This window comes from Neopelma chrysocephalum, unplaced genomic scaffold (genome assembly GCF_003984885.1).
Source record: "Neopelma chrysocephalum unplaced genomic scaffold, ASM398488v2 Primary Assembly neopelma1_42, whole genome shotgun sequence".
Taxonomy (NCBI): domain Eukaryota; kingdom Metazoa; phylum Chordata; class Aves; order Passeriformes; family Pipridae; genus Neopelma; species Neopelma chrysocephalum.
The window spans coordinates 4,671,520-4,691,547 of NW_020897700.1; the positions used below are offsets into that span (position 1 = coordinate 4,671,520).

At 36.8% G+C, this 20,028-nt stretch overlaps 1 protein-coding gene across 1 annotated transcript in view; it reads right to left on the reverse strand.

Moving 5' to 3' along the window:
* SGCZ (sarcoglycan zeta) overlaps positions 1–20,028 on the reverse strand; it is a 451,809-nt gene that overhangs the window by 386,922 nt on the left and 44,859 nt on the right. Inside the window, exon 2 of the mRNA XM_027676459.1 lies at positions 10,188–10,259. Within this exon, the coding sequence (XP_027532260.1) occupies positions 10,188–10,259 (72 nt within the window). The remainder of the gene's footprint in view (positions 1–10,187; positions 10,260–20,028) is intronic.

Genomic DNA, 20,028 nt, shown 5'->3' on the forward strand with positions numbered 1-20,028 from the left:
GATTAATTTAGGCATGTAGAATCAGACTGATGAAAAAAATTAGATGTTAAGGAAGAATATGATCTTGCATTGCGTGGCTTTTTATAATAAATTTTCTTAACACTTAAAAAAACATGAGCTTGTTTGTAAATACAAGAAAATGAAATTGTTAAAATTCTAGTTTCATTATTTCATCTCATAATGGTTTAGTTCTTTTTGTGTTATAAACTTAATTTCGAGACTTGAAATAAAAGGAGGATAGGAAGAAAAGGTGTTTCTAAAATCTTTCTTCATCAATACTTTTTTGTAAAAATACAGTTTTTCCACCTACCAGTTTACTTATCATTCTCTAATATGAGATCAAGCAAAAAATAACCATAAGTAATTCTTATTTTATATTCAAATACACCAACAAGGACTCCTTCCTACAAAGTATTTCAAAGTATGCTATGACAGGGCTATTGTACTTACTTTAAAATTTTGAAAGGTAGTCATAACATTCATTCTTTCTGAAAAGTAATACATAGCTCACAAGATTTAAGTTCGGATTACCTTCTTTTTAAAATTGACTCTTCTGCTCTTTTAGAATCAACTATTTCTTTTTTCTTGTGTGATGGTTTCAGTCTAGGCCTTCCTGGAGACCAGCTTGTAACCAGGAAGGAACTAGGAAAGTGACCAAGGAAGTATTCCATGCTATTCCTTTACGTTACCTAGGGTATAAATAAGGCATTGATAAGAGAGCTCGCTCTCTTCTCTTCCGGCGAGGTTGGAGAACGGTGGTCCCTGTCTGGGTCTGGCTTATCTGAAGTTGAGGCCTACAGTAACTGCTGTTGTCGGCCACGTGTGAGGGGGGGAGTGCTGGGCCGCGTCCAGACGTCCTGCTTTCTTTCAAGGGAAGTGGTGAGCTCTTGCCAATTCTGGTTACCGGGTTTTTAGATTGTGTGGATCTGTTTTATTTTTTGTCCCTTTTCACCCTATTTTATCCTTTTCCCTTCTCCCTTCCCCCTCTTCCCTTCGGGAAGCTATTTGGGGTCATAGATTCATATATATAATTCTCATTGTATATCTCTGTTTTATATGTAAAATATATATATTTTTGCTAGAAGTTTGGCTGCCTGTTTTTTTCGTTTTTTTTTCCTTCCCTCTCTGGGAAGGAGACCCTGTTGTCGAGTTTCGGAGACTTGGCAGGAAGCCAGCTCCAAACTTGCACATCTTGAAAAATATGGAATCGTGAAGTCATATTTATTACATATGTTACAGAAAATTGTACAGCTACCACTAAATAACGTACTTAGCGCTTAAGAACTAGCATGGTAATTTTTTTTATTTTTAGAAGGTATGGCTTGATTTATATGTAATTCCTGTCTTTTCAATAATACTCTAGAGACCCTATGGTTTCTACTAACTGTACATGTTATTTCTTTTGCCACTAGAGATAATTACTTTATGCCAAGCATAGCTGACCTTTTATGGTTTTCTTTGTTTTATTGCTTTCATCTTATAACATTATCATTGCCATCTAACCTAATTTAAATGCACAGATCCATTTTTGGACAACATGAGTAAAAAATATACAAGTTTTCAAATGCCAAAGTCTGTAAATAATCACTACAGACATTTAGGGGATGTTTTTGCTAGAGGAATGCATGCTCCTTTCATCGTCTATTCTCTTTCATCCTAGCAGCATTTGCTTTGAAAATCCATGTTTCCAGGCAATAACAAGGGCATAAAGTTATTTTCTGCAAATTGTGCAGTTCTAGGAATCTTTGTTTCTCTTAAGCATCTCAAGCATCTCTGCCAAAATGGTTGTATAAGCATTTTCCAATTACACATTGAAATATTAAGCAGTTCTAATACATGCAAAGGCCACAATGCTCTGTACACTTGTGCTAGGTCTTCTGCATCAGCTTCTTATTTGACACACACCCTTTTAACATGGTTAGAAATGGAGCAAGAAGCCCCTTAAACACCTAGGTACAGAACAGAGGAGAAAAAAAAAGGAAGGGGAAGCAGTTTAGTTTTTAAATAAGACAGCTATTTATAGAGAGCCCACAGTTCTGTACTGTGTCCAGTACAGCTCTTATAGCTGCTGGACTAAAATGCTACACTTGACTCCTTTGCTTCCTTCAAGCAAGCTTCCCACAATTCTCCTGAGCTCAGTGCTCAAAAAAGATGGGACCTCTATGTAAAAGGACTTTTAGTCTTTTTGAAAATTCCCCTCCCTTCTGTAGCCTCCATTTCTCCTGTTCTCACCAAGACAACTTTGTAATTCAGTATTGCCTGTGGGGTGAATCGCATAACACTTTTGGGCTGCATTTCCTCTTCAGTTTGATCAAAGAGGGAGGCAAAGTGGGTCTGGGTCAGGTTGAGCTGTGACCAAAGCAGGTCCTTCAGAGGCAGTTGCTGGAGCTTCTCGGACGTGACTTGCAAAAGAAGAGGCAACTTCAGCTGCACCCCAGGAACCATCTCACAACTTCCTATGCAGAAAAAGATTTTACCTTTTACCCATTTGTTGCAGCATGAATGGATGGAACATCTGGTATCTTCACTGCACAGCTAATGAATTTGAATCCTATAACTAGGTGCACCATGCTCCAAAAGGGCAGATACAATCAGATAGCATGTTAAAACGGGATATGACGAAAGTAGAATCAATGTAACACATAAGTACGTAGGGTATCTTCCTCTCCCACTGTACTTATTTAGCAAATGGGAAACTTTTGCGAGAAAAATCAGTTAAAACATTTGTTGGATTACACAACCTTAAGCAAGTTGTGTTTACCAGCTTTTTAGAAACTACTGCTTTTAACCTAAAAAAAACCAGAAGAAAAACAAATAGTTTGAGTTGTAGAAATATGTGATACTTGTGTCTTTTCTTTCACCTTCTAAATACTTATCTATAACTCTACATATTTTAACTCTACCACTCTACTTTTCCACTTGTTAACTTGTCTTCCATGTCCTTGGAAAAATGTTCATCACTCTGTCAGCTTACAAGTATGCTGAAGTCAGTGACAACCAGATTGATTTCCTTGCTAACCAATAAGCTTGTCTCTTTTACTAGATATTTCAGAATTCATAGCATAGATTTTTGTCTTTGTAAATTAAAATTCAAAAATACATTTGTATATTTTCATATCAGCTGATGACCTTCCATGTTGTTTCTCCTCAGTATACAGTGAGTCCATTGCAGGGAGCACAATCAGGAAAAGCTGTTGAACTGATGTTCTTCTAGCTTGATTATAAGTTCTAAATCTGTGCTTGTTCTGACTGGGGTAGAGTTACTTTTTTTCACAGTAGCTGGTATGCAGTGACGTTTTGGTTTTGTGCTGAGAATAGTGTTGATAACATTGGGAGGTTCCTTTTATTGCTGAGCAGGGCCTTACACAGAGTCAAGGCCCCTTCTGCTTCTCTCCCACCCCATCAGTGAAGATGCTGGGGATGCCTGAGGAGTTGGGAGGGGACACAGCCATGACAGCTGACCCCAAATGACCAAAGGGATATCCCGTGCCATATGGCATCATGCTGAGTATATAAAGCGGGGGGGAAAGAGGAAGAAAGCGGGGAAGGGCATTCGGAGCCGCGTCATTTGTCTTCCCAAGTCACAGTTATGTGTGATGGAGCCCTGCTTTCCTGGGGATGGATGAATACCTGCCTGCCTACCCAGAGTAAGGGGTGATTGAATTACTTGTTCTACTCTGCTCGTGCACATAGCTTTTGCTTTCTCTCTTAAACTGTCTTTATCTCAACCTATGAGTTTCATCATTTTTACCCTTCTAGTTCTCTCCCTGATCCTATCAGGGGGAGTGAGGAAGTGGCTGTGCGGGGCTGAGTTGTTGGCGTGGTTAAACCATGACATCACAACAAAATTCATGATGAAGGAAAAGATTTGAAGAGCAAATATTTTCAGAGTGAGTATTTCACAGCACATATACAAGGTAAACAGAAAAGAAATAGAAATCAGAAAGTGACTTTCTGTCCAAGAAAAAGAACAAGGTCCTGAGCCCATACCATAAACAGAGTAGCTCATCACTATATTTTGCAGACCTAAATTTAACAGGGTCTGGGAAACAAGACAGTTCCAGTCACATGATGCATAATGCAAATACATATTTTTCCTCACATGTATCCAGATTAGACATATCCTCTTGCTTTTAAAAGGTGATTTTTTTCATTTAACTGGACATATAATTTAGTTGATAAAACAAGATTATTTTAATCTTTGGTTTGCCATGGATACTTAACCACTGTACATATTTAAATAATTCCTGAAATTCAACGACATCAAGTTTAAATAAATTACTTCACCTGAAAAGTGCAATATTTTTCATAAATGCTCTATGAGTATTTAATAATATTTTTATAATTGTGTAATGTTTTACATTTCTTTGTACTGTGTATTACACAAAATTATGAGCTATAAGAGAATTAATGTTATGAAAAAAATATTTCAAACAAGATGGAACATCAGAGAAAGAGATCTAACAAAGTATCATTTTGACTTTACTCCTTTCTGTATTAGTTGTTTGTTTTCTCCTTTGCTCTTGACATTTATGTTTTCAATATTGTCACTCTTTCTTTTGTCTGTCTTCAGTTCTCTTTCCTCCCTCAGTCTTTTCTCCTATTTCTCACTGCACCTATTCTTCCCTACTATTTTTAATTGCTCTGCTCAGCAAAAGTGCAAAACCATCTCACACAGGGAAAGAACTGCAGCAAAAAAAAATAACATTTTTTCTCAGTCTTCCCTAATGAATCTGAGGCTTTTTCAAGTGAAAATACTTCAAGAAATTATTTGCTGAAATTTACTAGTTTAACAGGGAAAACTTGCATTTATCTGCTATTTAAGCAGTAATGTGCTTTAGAAATAATTCAGTCAGGCAGTCCAATTAGGGTAGCCACACTGGTGAATGCAGTATTGAAATTGCAGAGATAGAGACTACCTCTGGTTTACTAAAGATTGGTTTTATTCTTTCTTGGGTGCATATTCTTACTGCTTCTCACAGGCGCAAATTCCAAAGGACATAAACATGAATGCAAAAAGTTAGTAAATTCTTCTTGGTCACCACTTATATGTATTAGTTACAGGTTGAACTAAACCAGTAACAAAACATTGTTGTAGGAATACTAGCTATAAAAAAAGTAGGACAAAGTTTCAAGAGACATTGTATGTTATAATTAATTTATTATATGCCCTATATAGTTTAAAATGGAAATATTTTCTTACAGAAGAAGTTTTCTTAGATGAACTTCACCTCAAAGGATAGGTTCAGAATGTTTCAAGTGCAGAAGTATGTTATTCCACTTTGGATACTATTTAAAAAAATTAACATCCCCTTTATCTACCTCAAAACTGTGCTTTGAACAGAATCTTTCAGTTTCACAAGTAATTCCAAAGAACCTAGCAGCAACTATTTTCAAAAGCTTATTTTTAATAATTGTATTGGTCTTAATACACAGCAGTTTGGAAAAATGTTGGAATCTCTATATCTACTGTATTATCAGACAGAAAACAGTTTCTGCCCTCAGTAGAGGATAGAGCACATAGATGAAAAAGTCCCTGGACAGGAAATAAAGTCAGGTGAAGTACTGTATATATTCAGTGTATCCTAATTTAGCAACTTGTAACCATATTCAAGCAATAATGACATTTAAGCTTCCAAGCCCATATACAATTCAATATCAGCACATACGTGGAGAATTGTAAAATCATGTACGACTTTACACAGGATTATTTTTCTGTACCCTGGAAAGACTGGAGAAAAGCATATTTACAAAAAGGATATGAATTTCATGTACTTTGACACGGTAAGATAATTGTCATATTAAAGAGTTCTTTGTCCTGGTATTTCAATATTTACAATAAGGTGTATGGGAGCTGTGGAGTAGCCATTTTACATACAAAGTTTTCCTGTGAAATTAAGGAATAATGAAACACCATTTCAAAGAAAATAAATGTAGGAAATATTTTCTGTTCTATTTCACAGAAGAAGCTATTTGAACCTTGATATTTATAAAATAATCAACTTCCATTTTTGTCTGTGCATGTTTCAGAGCTGAGTGATGTGGTTGACACTCCTGAAGGACAGGATGCCATCTGGAGGGATCTCAACAAGCTCGAGAAGTGGGCCCACAGGAATCTCATGAGGTTTAACAAGACCAAGTGTAAGATGGTGCACCTAGGTTGGGGCAACCCTTGGTATCAGTACAGGCTGGGGGATGAACAGAGAGAGAGTAGCCCTACTGAGAAAGACTTGGAGGTGCTGGTGAATGAGAGATTGGACATGAGCCATCAATGTGCACTGGCAGTCTAGACGGCCAACCACATTCTGGGCTGCATCAAAAGAAGCAATTCTGCCCCCTGCTCTCATGAGACCCCACCTGGAGTGCTGCATCGGGCTCTGAGGCTGCCAACACAAGGAAGGACATTGGCCTGTTGAATCGAATCCAGAAGAGGGCCACAAAGACGATCAGAGGGGTGGAACACCTCTCCCATGAGGAATGCCTGAGAGATTTGGGGTTGCTCAGCCTGAAAAATAGAAGGCTCCAGGCAGACTTTACTGCAGCCTTTCACTACTTAAAGATGGGGGTCAAAAGATGGGGACAGACTTTTAGTAGGGGCTGTTATGACAGAACAAGGGGTAATGGTTTTAAACTAAGAGAAGGCAGAATCAAACTCTATGTAAGGAAGAAATTCTTTACGGTGAGGATGGCGAGACATGGAGCAGGTTGCCCAGAGAGATGGTAGATGCCCCGTCTCTGGAAACATTTAAGATCAGGTTGGACAGGGCTCTGAGCAACCTGATCTAGGTGGAAGATGTCCCCTGTTCATTGCAGGGGGATTGGACTAGATGGCCTTTAAAGGTTCCTTCCAACCCAAACTATTCTGATTTTAATAAACCAACTCCAACACATTTCCTAAATGAAATTAAATAGAAAATTGTTCATAATTGTATATGTTTAAATGAATAGCACAAAAGACCAAGACAACTAAAATACTTCAAATTTACTTGTTTGGTGCTTTTTTTGTTATAGTACCTGCTATAAAAGTAAAATGAAATGACATAATAAAGTGTTAGCATGTAAAATGTTTTGGTGAAATGGTTTGTTAATTGCTAGTTGTCGTTTATGACAAATATATATCTTTGGTGTATATAGACACATATGTTCTACTTTTCTCAACAAACAAGTCCAAGCATCTCTCTTCCCCTTGCTAGCTTACTTCACTACTTGAGGAGGATGAAGGCACACACTACCAGATTCAGTTAAATGAGACCCCTGAATCCCAACATATTCAAGATACTGAAAATGAGTAGTCAAAACTCCAGAAAAAATATATTTCTATTATTATCTTATATGATGAAAATAATACATCTGCTTAAAATCTTAGCACACAAGATAGTCTCCAGACATTTTCTGCTTTTGTGATCTGTGGACTAGTCAATTACAGAACATAATATCCTAAGCTCATGAGATCTGATTTCATAAAAGAAGTTCTGAGTTCTAAAATCAGCTCATATGAGCACATGTTCAACAAGCAGTTCAGAGCATTTTCCTAAAGTAAAAAAAACTATTTGCACATTACATAAATAACTGTCCTTCCTCTCAACATAGTTTACAAGTACTTTAAGTTCCTATTGTACTTTTTTCTCACAAGAAAAACTTTTCCAGCTTTACTTTCCTCCGAGTAAAGTCTAGCTCAGACCCAAGTTTATTTTTCATGTAGCTAATTCTGGAAGTATCACAGGAATCATCTTGAGTACTCCCAATTGTAGAAGAGTGACCTTAGCCATTTATGTTCAGTATTGGTTTTGCCATGACTGAGATGCAGTTGCAATCAGGACAGAACAGCTGTAAGAGAGCACAAGTCTTTGTCTAGCAAATGATCTTGGTCATGCTAAAGCTAGTCCCTAACTCAGGAGGCAGTTAGCACACACTTCCACATCTCCTTTCCTCTTTAATAAGTGTGCCTCTGACAAGGATAACCATGGTAGCACTACCATTTCTTCAAACATCAAAGGACTATGCAGATGTGATTTCACATGCATGTTTTCCCAACATGTGAGGCTGATAAGCTTCAATAAAACAATTATAGAGAATGCTGTTGCTTCTGAAACAGTTGTCTACTTTGCCAACCAATCATAGCATTCTTTCATTCTACTATCTCTACTTGATCTGGGTATTGCAGGGGTGCCCCTCCTCAGACCTCCTTGCAGGTAGGCTATAACTATATCACCAGCAATTATTTTGCCTCTCTTTGATCTGAAGTCATAGCAACATTCACTCAGAGAGCATCAAGCAGTATGTGAGCTAAAACTGTACAGGGCATTTCTCCTTAAGAAGTTAAGATTATGACTCTAAGGATAAGCAAATAAAACAATAAAACAAGAATGCAAAATTCAGACCTTACACTACAGGGAACTTGCCTAAGACTTCAGTTAGAGGCAAGTATCAGCATTTGTTGCATAAAAACAGATTTTTATCTTTAACCTCCAGGAAGCATCTATTGTGCAAGTTTAATTAAAGAAAAACACTTCAATATGTTGTTGCAGCCATATAGAAATGTTAATCAGAGATTTACTCTTTTAGCATATACAATGTTGTCTTCTCAAAATAATAATCTTTCACTCTCCCACAGGCACACATTGGAGGGAAGATTTTTCAGTTTTCACAGTCTACTTATAGATGGAAATTGTATTTTCATTTTTCTCTTCTGTAAAGAAAGGAATATTACTCCAACAAAATATAAGCTGTGTATCTTTCTTTTAGCAATAACAATGGAATAAGCAGAAACTGAAAATCTAAAGTTGTTGCAATGCTGTCAGACTGGTCACCGGAAAAGCAAAGACTGTGTTTCTTTGTTTATGTCATTGTTTAAGTCCAGCTGGCAACTAAGCACCACAAAGCTGCTCACTCGTCTGCCCCTCCACCCAGTGGAATGGGAAGAAGAATTAAAAGTTAAACTTGTAGGTTGAGATAAGAATAGTTTCATAATTGGAAACAAAGTAAATAATAATAATAATAACAACAATAAATAATAGTATTAATAATAATACTAGGAAAACAATACAAGGAAAAACAAGTGATGCACAATACAACTGCTCATCACCCACTGACAGATGCCAGATCCTGTCCCTGAACTGCAATTGGACTCCCTTCCAGGTAACTCCCCAGTTTATATACTGAATATGACATTCTATGGTATGGAATATCCCTTTGGCCAGTTCAGGTCACCTGTCCTGCCTCTGCTCCCCCTCAGCTTTTTTTGTGCACCTCCTCACTGGCAGCGCATGAGACACTGAAAAAAAAAGTCCTTGACTTAGGGTAAACACTACTTATCAACAAGCAAAACATCAGTGTCTTGTTAACATTATTCTCATAATGAATCCAAAACACTGCACTGTACCAGCTACTGTGAAGAAATTAACTCTATCCCAGACAAAAGCAGGATGGCTTGCTTATAAGTAATTACTTAATTAAAGCACCACAGTATCTTCTTACTTAATCTGTTTATTTTCCTGATTCATATAAGGGTTGTCAGTTTCAGTGCTGTACTGCATCTTGAGTTTAATCTGAGCAGTACTTATTTGTCAAAGACTCTTCCCAGCTGACAAAACTGTGAAAAATGCAATTATACAAAGCTGATAGATTATTTCTTTCAAGAAGCAGAAACTGTCACATTTATTCACACTGCATGTAGAAGCCTGCACACAGTTTTGTCAAAATGTGAAGATATTATGGACAGACATTGGTAGAAGTATTTTCAGGTTTTTAGTGTGCCCATATTATGCCTATATCACCAATACAACTTAGAAAGTATAAAAAAATAATGTATTAAAACAGAATATATTAACTTCTCTTCTAAAAAGGACTGTAATTAGGTTTTCCTCTTTACCTGATTGATGTTATCCTTAATTGTTATCTTTATGGTCTCATCTTTCTTCCCTCAACAAAAATGATGCTAACACATACACTGAGAGGACTAAAAAGGAAGTGGGGGATGACCCACATAAAAAGCTACTGAAGTTGATAAGAGCTTAAGTCTGCAAAATTGCCCTTTTTTTTTTCCCCTTTCCCACTTCTACCAGCTGCAACACAAAGAAGAGAGCATGACCTTCACAAATCAAGTGACCTCATAACTGCCAAAAAAATAGAACCTCTCTCTTATAATGAAAGTGTCCCACAGAAAGATGAACCACTTGTCTACTCACAGGACAGAGTAGGACTTCTTTCCAGCCACAGAGCAAAATGAACTTCCAGTCTCTGGGATTGAAAACTTGGACCTGAAAATAGGAATGAACAGTCTCATAATGTCCCAGGAGGAACTCAAGAACATGATTTATTCTGCTGCCAGGTGAATCTCTCCTAATTGATCTCAAAAACTAGCTTCTATGAAACTAAAAGCTAAAGAACAATCTCTTACTTACAATTTAATATAATAAAAGATGCTGTAACAATGGAATCTGTAAATTCATTTATACATATATATATATACAGAGAGAATATATTTGAATGTAAAGTTAAAAGTTGACATTTAAGATGGAAAATACAGTATACAGATGCATTTTTTTCTGCAATTAAAGCCATGCGAAAGCCAAGCTAAACTGCTGAAAGAAATATTATGTAAAATAAATTTTTGTTATTCTGGATTTTCTTTAAACATCTTAATCTAAGGTTAGATTTGCCATCTGAGGGTGAGAAACAAGGTTTGTTTGTTTTGATTCCAGAGCTAAATAAAGTTGGAAAATTGTGATTAATTTTGTATCAAAAAGCAAGACAAAGGTAGTTTAAAAGTACAACTGCAGAAAGCTTAACCTGAAAACTCAAGATCTGAAGCTGATATTTTTGCAGAGCTATTAGTGTAACATTCTGGCTCATATCCATCACTAATATCAGATAGACAGAAAAGCAGATACACTTAACATGTTAATAGAAAGTCTTTAATTGCTGTCATAGAGAAGTCCCCAGGGAGCAGGAAATTCCATATTTTCCCCTTTTGATGGCTAAAAAGTTTCAATGGTTGCAAAATGATTGCACTGTAACAGGTGGGGATTATCTAAAACCCTATTAAGTGGCTCTGTTTCTCTTCTAAATAGAGATTTTAATGTCTAAGTAGGAGATATGCTGGCCAGAACCAGGCATAGATGTGTTCTTACAGTGCCACAGACCTCCCGTGGAAGATAGTGACAAAGCCTTATTGACTTTAGCAGCAAAACCCTCTTCTCTCTGGCATTATAGCCCAAGTCAAATACAATTTATGTCTGCTTTTCCCACCTCCTCCTCCTTCTCCATCAGTACCACTCCCCAGCCAGTGCCTGATGTGTTGTTTCGCCAGTGGGCACTCAGCCTTTACCATCAATAACCAGCTGCCTTAGCACTTGGCAGCTGCTGTTACCCTTTAGGGGCTGAAGAGGTGTCTCAACCATTGAGTAACATATTTGCATCTCTAATTACTAACTTACTCTAATGCCATGACAGTGTTGGTTCCTGAGCTTCTAAATTAAAATCTTGATATATCTTGTCATTTTGGTGAGAGCCTCTGGCAATGAACAAATACAAATGATAAAGTTACTTACTGGATGGATATGAAACCTTGTTTTTTGTGTTTGTTTGGGTTTTTTTAATTTATTTATATTTAAAAGGTACCAAACATTTGGAGCAGCATCAGAACCCAAATGAAATTCCAGCAAACTTCCATTAAGCAGAGGAATCTGGAGGTATTCAAACATCTCAACCAAGCAAGACAGTTTCATGTGCTCATAACTTGTAGGAGCAGCTAAGGAAGAAGAAGAAAATATTAAAGCAATAATATTGTGGTCCTGAGCTAGCCAGAGTTAAGATTAGTGTGTGTGTGAAAACAATCGCAAGGTCAAGCTGGAAAGCTGCTTGAAGCATGGTTGTTCAGTCACATGGATGTGTGTGGTATGTGAGAGATAAGAAAACATCTGCCTGACTGGAGAGCTTGGACCCAGAGCCTGTACAGAGGTTGTAGAGAGTCTGTATAGAGTTATGGAGTAATAAAGTTACAAGAGAGTTCTGCCTGTCTGCCTGAATTCACTTGCTGCAAATGGTGCAGTGTGAAGACCCTTTTTCCGACAATGGTGTCCCATGTGCCACGCATACTGACACAGGCTAACACACAAACCCTTCGACAAAGGGTAAGCCTGCAAAGCAAACTGCTTAAGATGTGAAAAATGCTGTAAATCAAAATCATCAGAGCAAAGTTTGCCCTGTTTACTATTCAAAAATTAAAAGTATATTCCATCTATAGAATTTTTTGATACGCCTGCAGAGCTTGGCACCAGAATTGAAGCATTAAAATCTATTTCAAAGTTGTTGCGTGAGTGTAAAGAGGATTCTCTAGAAAAGCCAAGGTAGCACCACAGGCTAGCACAGGAGGTGGCACAATCAACACTCATCCACAGACTTCAAAGATAGCCACCAAAGAACAAACAAGTATTAGCTTTACTACGTATACTGGTGGTGCTCTCCAGAGCAGTTAGAATCAGACTCCCTGTTTCATTCCCATTTTTTCCCAGGCTGTGCTCAAGACCTCACAGCTCTCTCAATGTTCTCAAGACCTCCCCACAGCTGTCTCAATTCTTTAGCAAGACTGCCACCATCTCTCTATCTCACTGCATCTCTGTCTCCAGTTCTGTCGCATTTTTTCTTCTTGTGATCATCGAAATTTGTCTCACAAGGCTTTTCTTTCCCCTTGCTTCCCTTAACTCCCCAAGGCTGTGTCTACATGAGAAAATAGAAGATCCATAGGGCGAATCAGACCTGAAAGTGCATGTTATGCACATTTCATAACTAGTTTCACAGTTGAAGAAAGTATGTGATTCCAAACGAAATCAAGCACATCCTGATGTGATATCTTTAATCTTCACTTCACTTGGGTTTTCTATAATGTAAAGCAGTCATTTACCATGAAGCGCTTTTGACTAGAAATCACACCACTAGCACACCACCATACTGAAATTATGTCCCTTTGCATCCTTTTTGAAATACATTGTACTATTTGTTCTACAATTTTTTTATTTATTAAAAGTACAGTAACATTCTTGCTACTCACAAAGTTGAGCACTTCCTGAGAAAAACACCAGTTTTAACTTTATTTTATGGGAGGTTTTTATGTGGGAAAGAGGCCTTAGGTGACAAAAGATTTAAATAAAAAAGGGTAAATTTTTTTAGAAGTGTCATACAGAGAAAATGTCATTGTATTTTCTCATAGAATATTTACACACATGAAAAATAGGTCAGTATTAGCTTATGATTCCAACTCAATTTCATTCTTAAATATGTCTGCCATTGGCAAAGCATTTCCTTTTTTGTCCCTGTCAGACCTTTCCCATTCCAGCCTTTTAGGAAAGGAAAAAAAAAGAAAACAAAAACCAAAACCCACCTCTTTTTCCATTCTTGAGTTTAATCATTTTTCCTCACTGTCTACTTCAATCTCCTTGTTCACTCTCTAGTAGCCTTCATATCTCCACAGCAACACTGTTCTTTCATTTCCTATGCAAGTTCCCCAACAAAAGACTATGAAGAAAAATAGGTATATTACAGATTAACAAGGTTGCATTTATCTCCGACCATTATGTTTAAGAAAATTTATAATAAAGAAAGCACAAATCTCACATCCCTACCTCCCTACATCATGGGGGAGGTTCACATGTAAAGTTTTTAAAAAGTCTGGGTTAGAGTTTTCATATATCATATGATATGTGCATAATTTGAAGTTTGATATGCCCAAATAGCTGCAAGGTTTTGCATTTTATATTCCAAATAACAGTATTGATTGTTCAGGAGGTTTGGATTCTAAGCCTCACAAGACTGAAATAAGATTGATGCTGTATTTGGTTTACTAAACATATATTTTTCTCTTGAAAATCAACACATCTGCAGAAGTGTATGAACAGACATATATATTTTTATGATCTGTCCATCACATCTTAAGACATGCAGTCATTATATACCTGTGTTGCATTGTCTTTTCAAGAAGAAAGTATGAAAATAATACTTTCTCCAACAGATGTAGCCTTTTTCCTACTTTTTTACGCCTGTGTAATTAAACAAATCATGCACTACACTGCAATATTGATTCCCAGGAAGCTAGAAGATTGGAATAGATGTTTCTGTCAACTTGCAACACTTACAAAGCAGATGAGGCCCTTCCATTATATCTTGCATAAGTATAATTTTCAGCTAATAATTCTGCTAAGGAAAATTTCAAATGTCAAGGAAATTTAATTTCAAGGAAAATTATGAACATGCTTTATTCGCACATTTTTTAAAGCCTAGCATATTTATTTACATATTTAACAGAGGATTAAAAAAAAATCCATGTCTTATTTTAACAGTTGGGCAACTTGTCAATATCACTTCAACAAAGTTTTTGAGAACCAAGTAAAATGAGGTCAAAGGGAAAAATAAAATTTGATGCAGGTATCTAAGCATCACTCAGCCCATTCTCCCACTACAGACTGCTGAAGAAAGATGAAAAGAATGTTTGATGAGAGCTTACCAGAGTACAGACCTCACATTTTTCTCTAAATTTCAGTGATAAAACCTATCACTCAGACCTCCAAAAGAGGGTGTTTTACTGCTGCTCAGTTACTTTGTACTTTTTATACATACATATATACACTCACATGTATACATTCACTCTTTTCTTACCTTTCTCCCATACATTTCAAATAAACAACTCCACTTTGCAGATACACTGAGAAGTACTTAAGTATAACTTAGAGGTTATACGGTTACACATTCAAGAGCCAAGAGGTACACCAAAGTAAAGGTTAAACTTTTAGGTTTACAGTAGTGGCTCTCTCATTATTGCTGTTCATGGTGCCATAGAGATACAATAGAATTGATACCTTCCAGTTCTTTAGAGAAAAAGAAATAATTAACCATTTCTAAATCTACTTAGTTTTTAAATCTTTTTACATTAAAATTAAGATATTAACATTTAGTTAATAGATTAACAAAACTGAGATATTAACAGTTTGCCAAGAAACTCCAGATCATTGCTATCCAAGGTACCTAAAGGAACTCTATGAGGAGGAAAAAGAAAGAAAAAAGAAAAAAAGAAATTCTTGTTCTTTCACAGAAAATAATTCTATATAAATTGACTGTGATGAATGCTGGCACTGAAGTGAGTAAGATATAAATGCTACTCTCAGCAATTAAACTAGAAAGAGTTAAATCGCAGTTCTAAAGTTACTGAAGCATAATTCAAGTAAATAATTAGGGCATAAAACTGCTACTTCAAATTTATGATAGACAGAGTTCACATCTATAGGATTATGTTCTTTGGGATTCTTTTTTTCCAGTTCTTGGACAAGGATGAGCATAAGAACAATTAATTATTTTTTGCTTCTTTGTTCTGCAGTGATAAACCAGACTGTCAACTGCTTATTCCACCACTTGTTCAGAATGTGGAATATGCAAGATTTTGAGTCTTATCCCTGCTAAAGCTGTCTCTCCTGCCATCCCACCTGCTGTGGAAGTAAATGTAGAAAGGTTTTTGTTAATATTTTAAAAGACCTTTTTAGAAGGCAGGTGTCATTTTAAAACCTGGATGAGTTTTTTATGGGTTAAGTTCTCTTGACTCAATTGCATCTCATCTTTTTCCTGTTTACATATTAGCTAAAGTAACTTTAATACAATCAGGTTAGAAATTCTGAATATTTATGCCTATATACTGTAGATAGAAAAAGAGACAATGGGCTACTAAAACCAAAAAGCTCTACTGATAGTTCAAGATTTTTCAGCTTTGATACTGATTTATTCAGAAACATGGGCTACCGTGTTTTCCAAAGGAGTAAGAATACAGAACTGCACAGCAGGAAACATAAATTAAAGCTCAGGCCACAGCATAATATATTGCCATTTATTTATTGGTATGAGCACTACTATAAGTACATCCAAAGCATTAAATCTACTGACAAGTTTTACCCAACTGCTGCCTAAGTGCCTGCAGCCATGGTAACATGGTACTCAACAGCTCTGGCACATCAAATGGGTAGAGTCAAAGGAAACTGGAAGATCTCCAAAGCCCAGGGTATGGCCTGGCAGTGATTTATTAAACATATTTGTTTGTCCTGAAGGGGATTTATTAAAATTTATTGTTTCCTCTGGGGTAACATCAACCCAAATATAAGTACTGACTGAGGTGTTATCTTTAAACTTATTCTTGATAAAGACCTCAGTGGTCTTCAGTTATTCCATCTCTACTTTCTAAAGGCAAGGGGCACTTAAAGGCAACAGAAGTGACACAGAAGAAAACTGGTGAAAACAGAGCAGCCCAATTAACTTTAATAAAGATATATAAATCAAGGGCATTCATAAGAAAAAGTCAATTACATTTCTTAAACTTCAGAAGAAAACACAGAGCACATTTTATCTGGAGCAAAAAGGGATAAAAGACATTCAGAACTGAGAAACAGGGGTAACATACTAGACATTCAGGCTACTTTGACATAGAGTCACACAGTCTAAGAGCATTGGGCATGTCATTTTCCTTAGCTTTCAAGGCCAAAATCTCCTTTGAGATTCTTGGAAGAGAAGCACTAAGAAGCGCTAAGATGAAAATGAATTGTTATTAAATATCATTTGGAATTGTTACACTTCATGATCCTTTTTGTTGACCATGTTTTCCACCATTCACGTCTGTAATCAAAGATTTCTTTTACTTTCTTAGAAACTTGTTGTGTTGTAACATCAGTGTTGCCTAGTTTTAAAAGTGATTCCAGATGAACCTAACTAATAACAGAGGATTTTTTTCATAACTTTTTAAATTCCATGAAACTGCGTGTACACCAACCTGAGACAAATTTGAAAGACCAAGGTATTGGGGTAAGCCCCTTTTGAACTTCAAATGTCAGCATTGTGACAGATTTTGAGGAAAAGCCCTTCCCTACCCAGCAGGTACAGATAAGCAACTCTCTGTCAAGAAACAGACAGCAGAAATACAGCTGAATGCTCTGAATATTTACCAAGATCATCACTCGAATCAAAAAGGGACCACAAAATAGACAAATGAAGGTACGGAAGTGACTCTATTAATGCTGAGATTCACCTCAAGACATAAATCAAACAAAACTGAAGTGCGAAAAACCATTACCACTTCACAAATTGCTTCCAAAGTTGTCTTGCTTCTGTCACAGGTTTGCCTACTCTAGGAAGTGCTTGGCAACTGTCAAAAATAAGGTCTCAATTCTTAGTTTTTTTCTTGGGACAGGTAGGATTAATCATTCAGTCTTCAAAAACTGATCTGAGAGAGAGACTAAGTAGGATTAAGAGATACTGGGAAAAAAACAATCCAAAGGAAACTTCTAGCTTTACTTTCTTTTAAGTTAAAAGCAAGTCAAAGTAATACCATTTCAGACTGAAGGAGGGAGATATGGGGATATCTGGCCCATATAATTTGAATATTTAAGCAGGTTATCTTTGTCCCTTAATACTTCTAAACTGCATATGTATACAGATCTGCCCCAAGAAACCTTTGATTAGAACTTAGTTTTCAGTTCTGAAGGCTATATTTAAACAAGTATATGTAGGAAACAGCATCTTAGTCATACAACAACAATAATAATGCAAAGGCAGTACCCATCAATTCAGGGTTACAGAACTGGGAGCTGCATAGTAGTAGCTATAACAGCACTTGGATTGAGCATATACCACTGTAAATGGCTGCAGTTATAGACTGCATGTTATTTTAGTTATGACTGATAATTTGCAGACAATTTTATCAGCTATGATAAAACGCTGTCATATTCAAGCATACAGTATTCTCCTGTATTCCTCTGGGGTCTTGATTTTATTCTTACTCTGAGATGTACTTTGGCACCTAAATCAGTATCAAGAGCTGCCTGTAATATGCATCTAGAAAACAGTGAATTCATGATTCAACATCTGAAAATGCAGTTGTCCTATTACTCACTTTGGTGTCAATGAAAACCATTACTAAATGCCCAAAACAACATGCAGACATGACACAATAACAGTAAAGGGATTCAGCTTTGCAGTGTGTTTGTGAAAAAAACACATTGACTTCCCATCCATTGGACAAAACAATCAAGACAATTTTAGTATTATTTTTCCTTTAATTTTGTAATGATGGGCTTAGTTTTTCATATTCTTAAGTTCAGAAAAAATCTTGCATAATTTTTACTTAATTTCTCAGAAGTGTAGTGCTAAGAATTTTTTTGAGTGGCAAACTTCAGTTCAAGTATAAAGCTTCTTTCTAGCAATGAAGTATATTAGATTCCAAGTAGAAGACCCCTGGACAACAGAACAGCACAAACTCTCAGCAACAATACAAAATCCTTAGAGATAAAAACACTTAGAGGAACAATCAAACACTTAGACTGGGTGCCCAGAGTGGATATACAATTTGTGTCCTTGGATATATTCAAAACTCAGCTAAACAAAATGAGATGACTGGATCTGCTTTGAGCAGGGTGTGGGAATAAGAGAGATTCAGAGGTCCCTTGCAACCCAAGACATTCTGCACTTGTATGATTCTATTTCACTAACTCTATGCAAGTAATTTTCTCCAAATCACTCTATTAAGAGAAGATAGACAAAATAATTGGAGAAATGAGAAGAGAAGCACAGGAGGAGTGAACTGGTTGCTCAGAAGTAATTGCTTAATTATTATCAGAACCAGAACAACCAGATAAGAAGTGCTGACAGTAAATTGGGTTGTTTATTCAGCAGTATTTCTAGTGTGCATTTACTACTATGCTCTTGGTAGAATTAAGTCTAAAGCCAGACTGAAAGGCAAATAATGAAATTCACAGAAGCAAAGCAGGAAGCACTGAAAGGGAATAAATACAGGGAGAGACACATGGAGTAATTAAGATTCAAAGTTCTCAGATTATATATTATATTAGAGAGAGAAGCAGAGAGAACAAAGCTAGTGGAAAAAGACAGAAGTCCATTTAAGACAGGAAGCAGTATGGCACTGGTGAAAGAAGGAAATCCATAGTCAGTGCCTAGGGTGCATATATGATGGTAGAATAAATTTACTGGAGATGTCATTGACTAGTGACAGATTGTGAATGACAAAGACCTCCTTACGCATATCAGTTTTGCTGCTAAAGTAGATAATATTCATTGAATCAATATGCCAAACGGATACTAGAGAATAAATAAAATCCACTAGCATTGAGAGGATACAGTTTGCATCAGTTAAGAAAACATTTACTTAATTGAATAGGTTATAGTACATTATTATAACTGTATAAACATTGTTTCACTATAGCTGGTGGGAGTCTAATATAGACCACCCAACCAGGATGATGAGAGTGATGAATTATTCTACAAGCAGCTGGCAGATGTCTCAAAATCACCAGCCCTTGTTCCTGTGTGCGACTTTAACCTGCCGGATGTCTGTTGGAAACTCAACACAACAAAGAGGCAGTCTCAGAGATTCCTAGAGTGTATAGAGGATAATTTCCTGCTCCGGCTGGTAAATGAGTCTACCGGGGTGGGGCCCTGCTAGACCTGCTGTTCACAAACAGAGGGACTGGTGGGAGATGTGGTGGTCAGAGGTCGTCTGAGGCACAGTGACCATGAAATAATAGAGTTTTCAATACTCAGGGGCTCAAAGAGGGCCATCAATAAAACTCTACCCTGGACTTCCGGACAGCAGATTTCGGCCTACTCAGAAGACTGGTTCAGAAGGTACTCTGGGAAACAGCCCTTGAAAACAAAGGGGTCCAGGAGGGATGGACATGCTTCAAGAAGCAAGTCCTGAATGCCCAGGAGCAGGCTGTCCCAGTCTGCCAAAAGGGAAGCCGTCAGGGAAGATGGCCAGCCTGGCTGAACAGGGAGATTTTAAAGGAAATAGTGAGGAGAAAAGAGAGCTTACCGACTATGGAAAAAAGGGCTGGCTACTCATGAAGAGTTTAGGAGTATAGTTAGGTCATCTAGGAAGAAAATCAAAGAGACAAAGGCACACTTTGAACTCAATCTAGCCACTTCTGTTAGGAAAAACAAGAAGTGCTTCTACAAACATATCAAGAGCAAAAGGAAGGGCAAGGA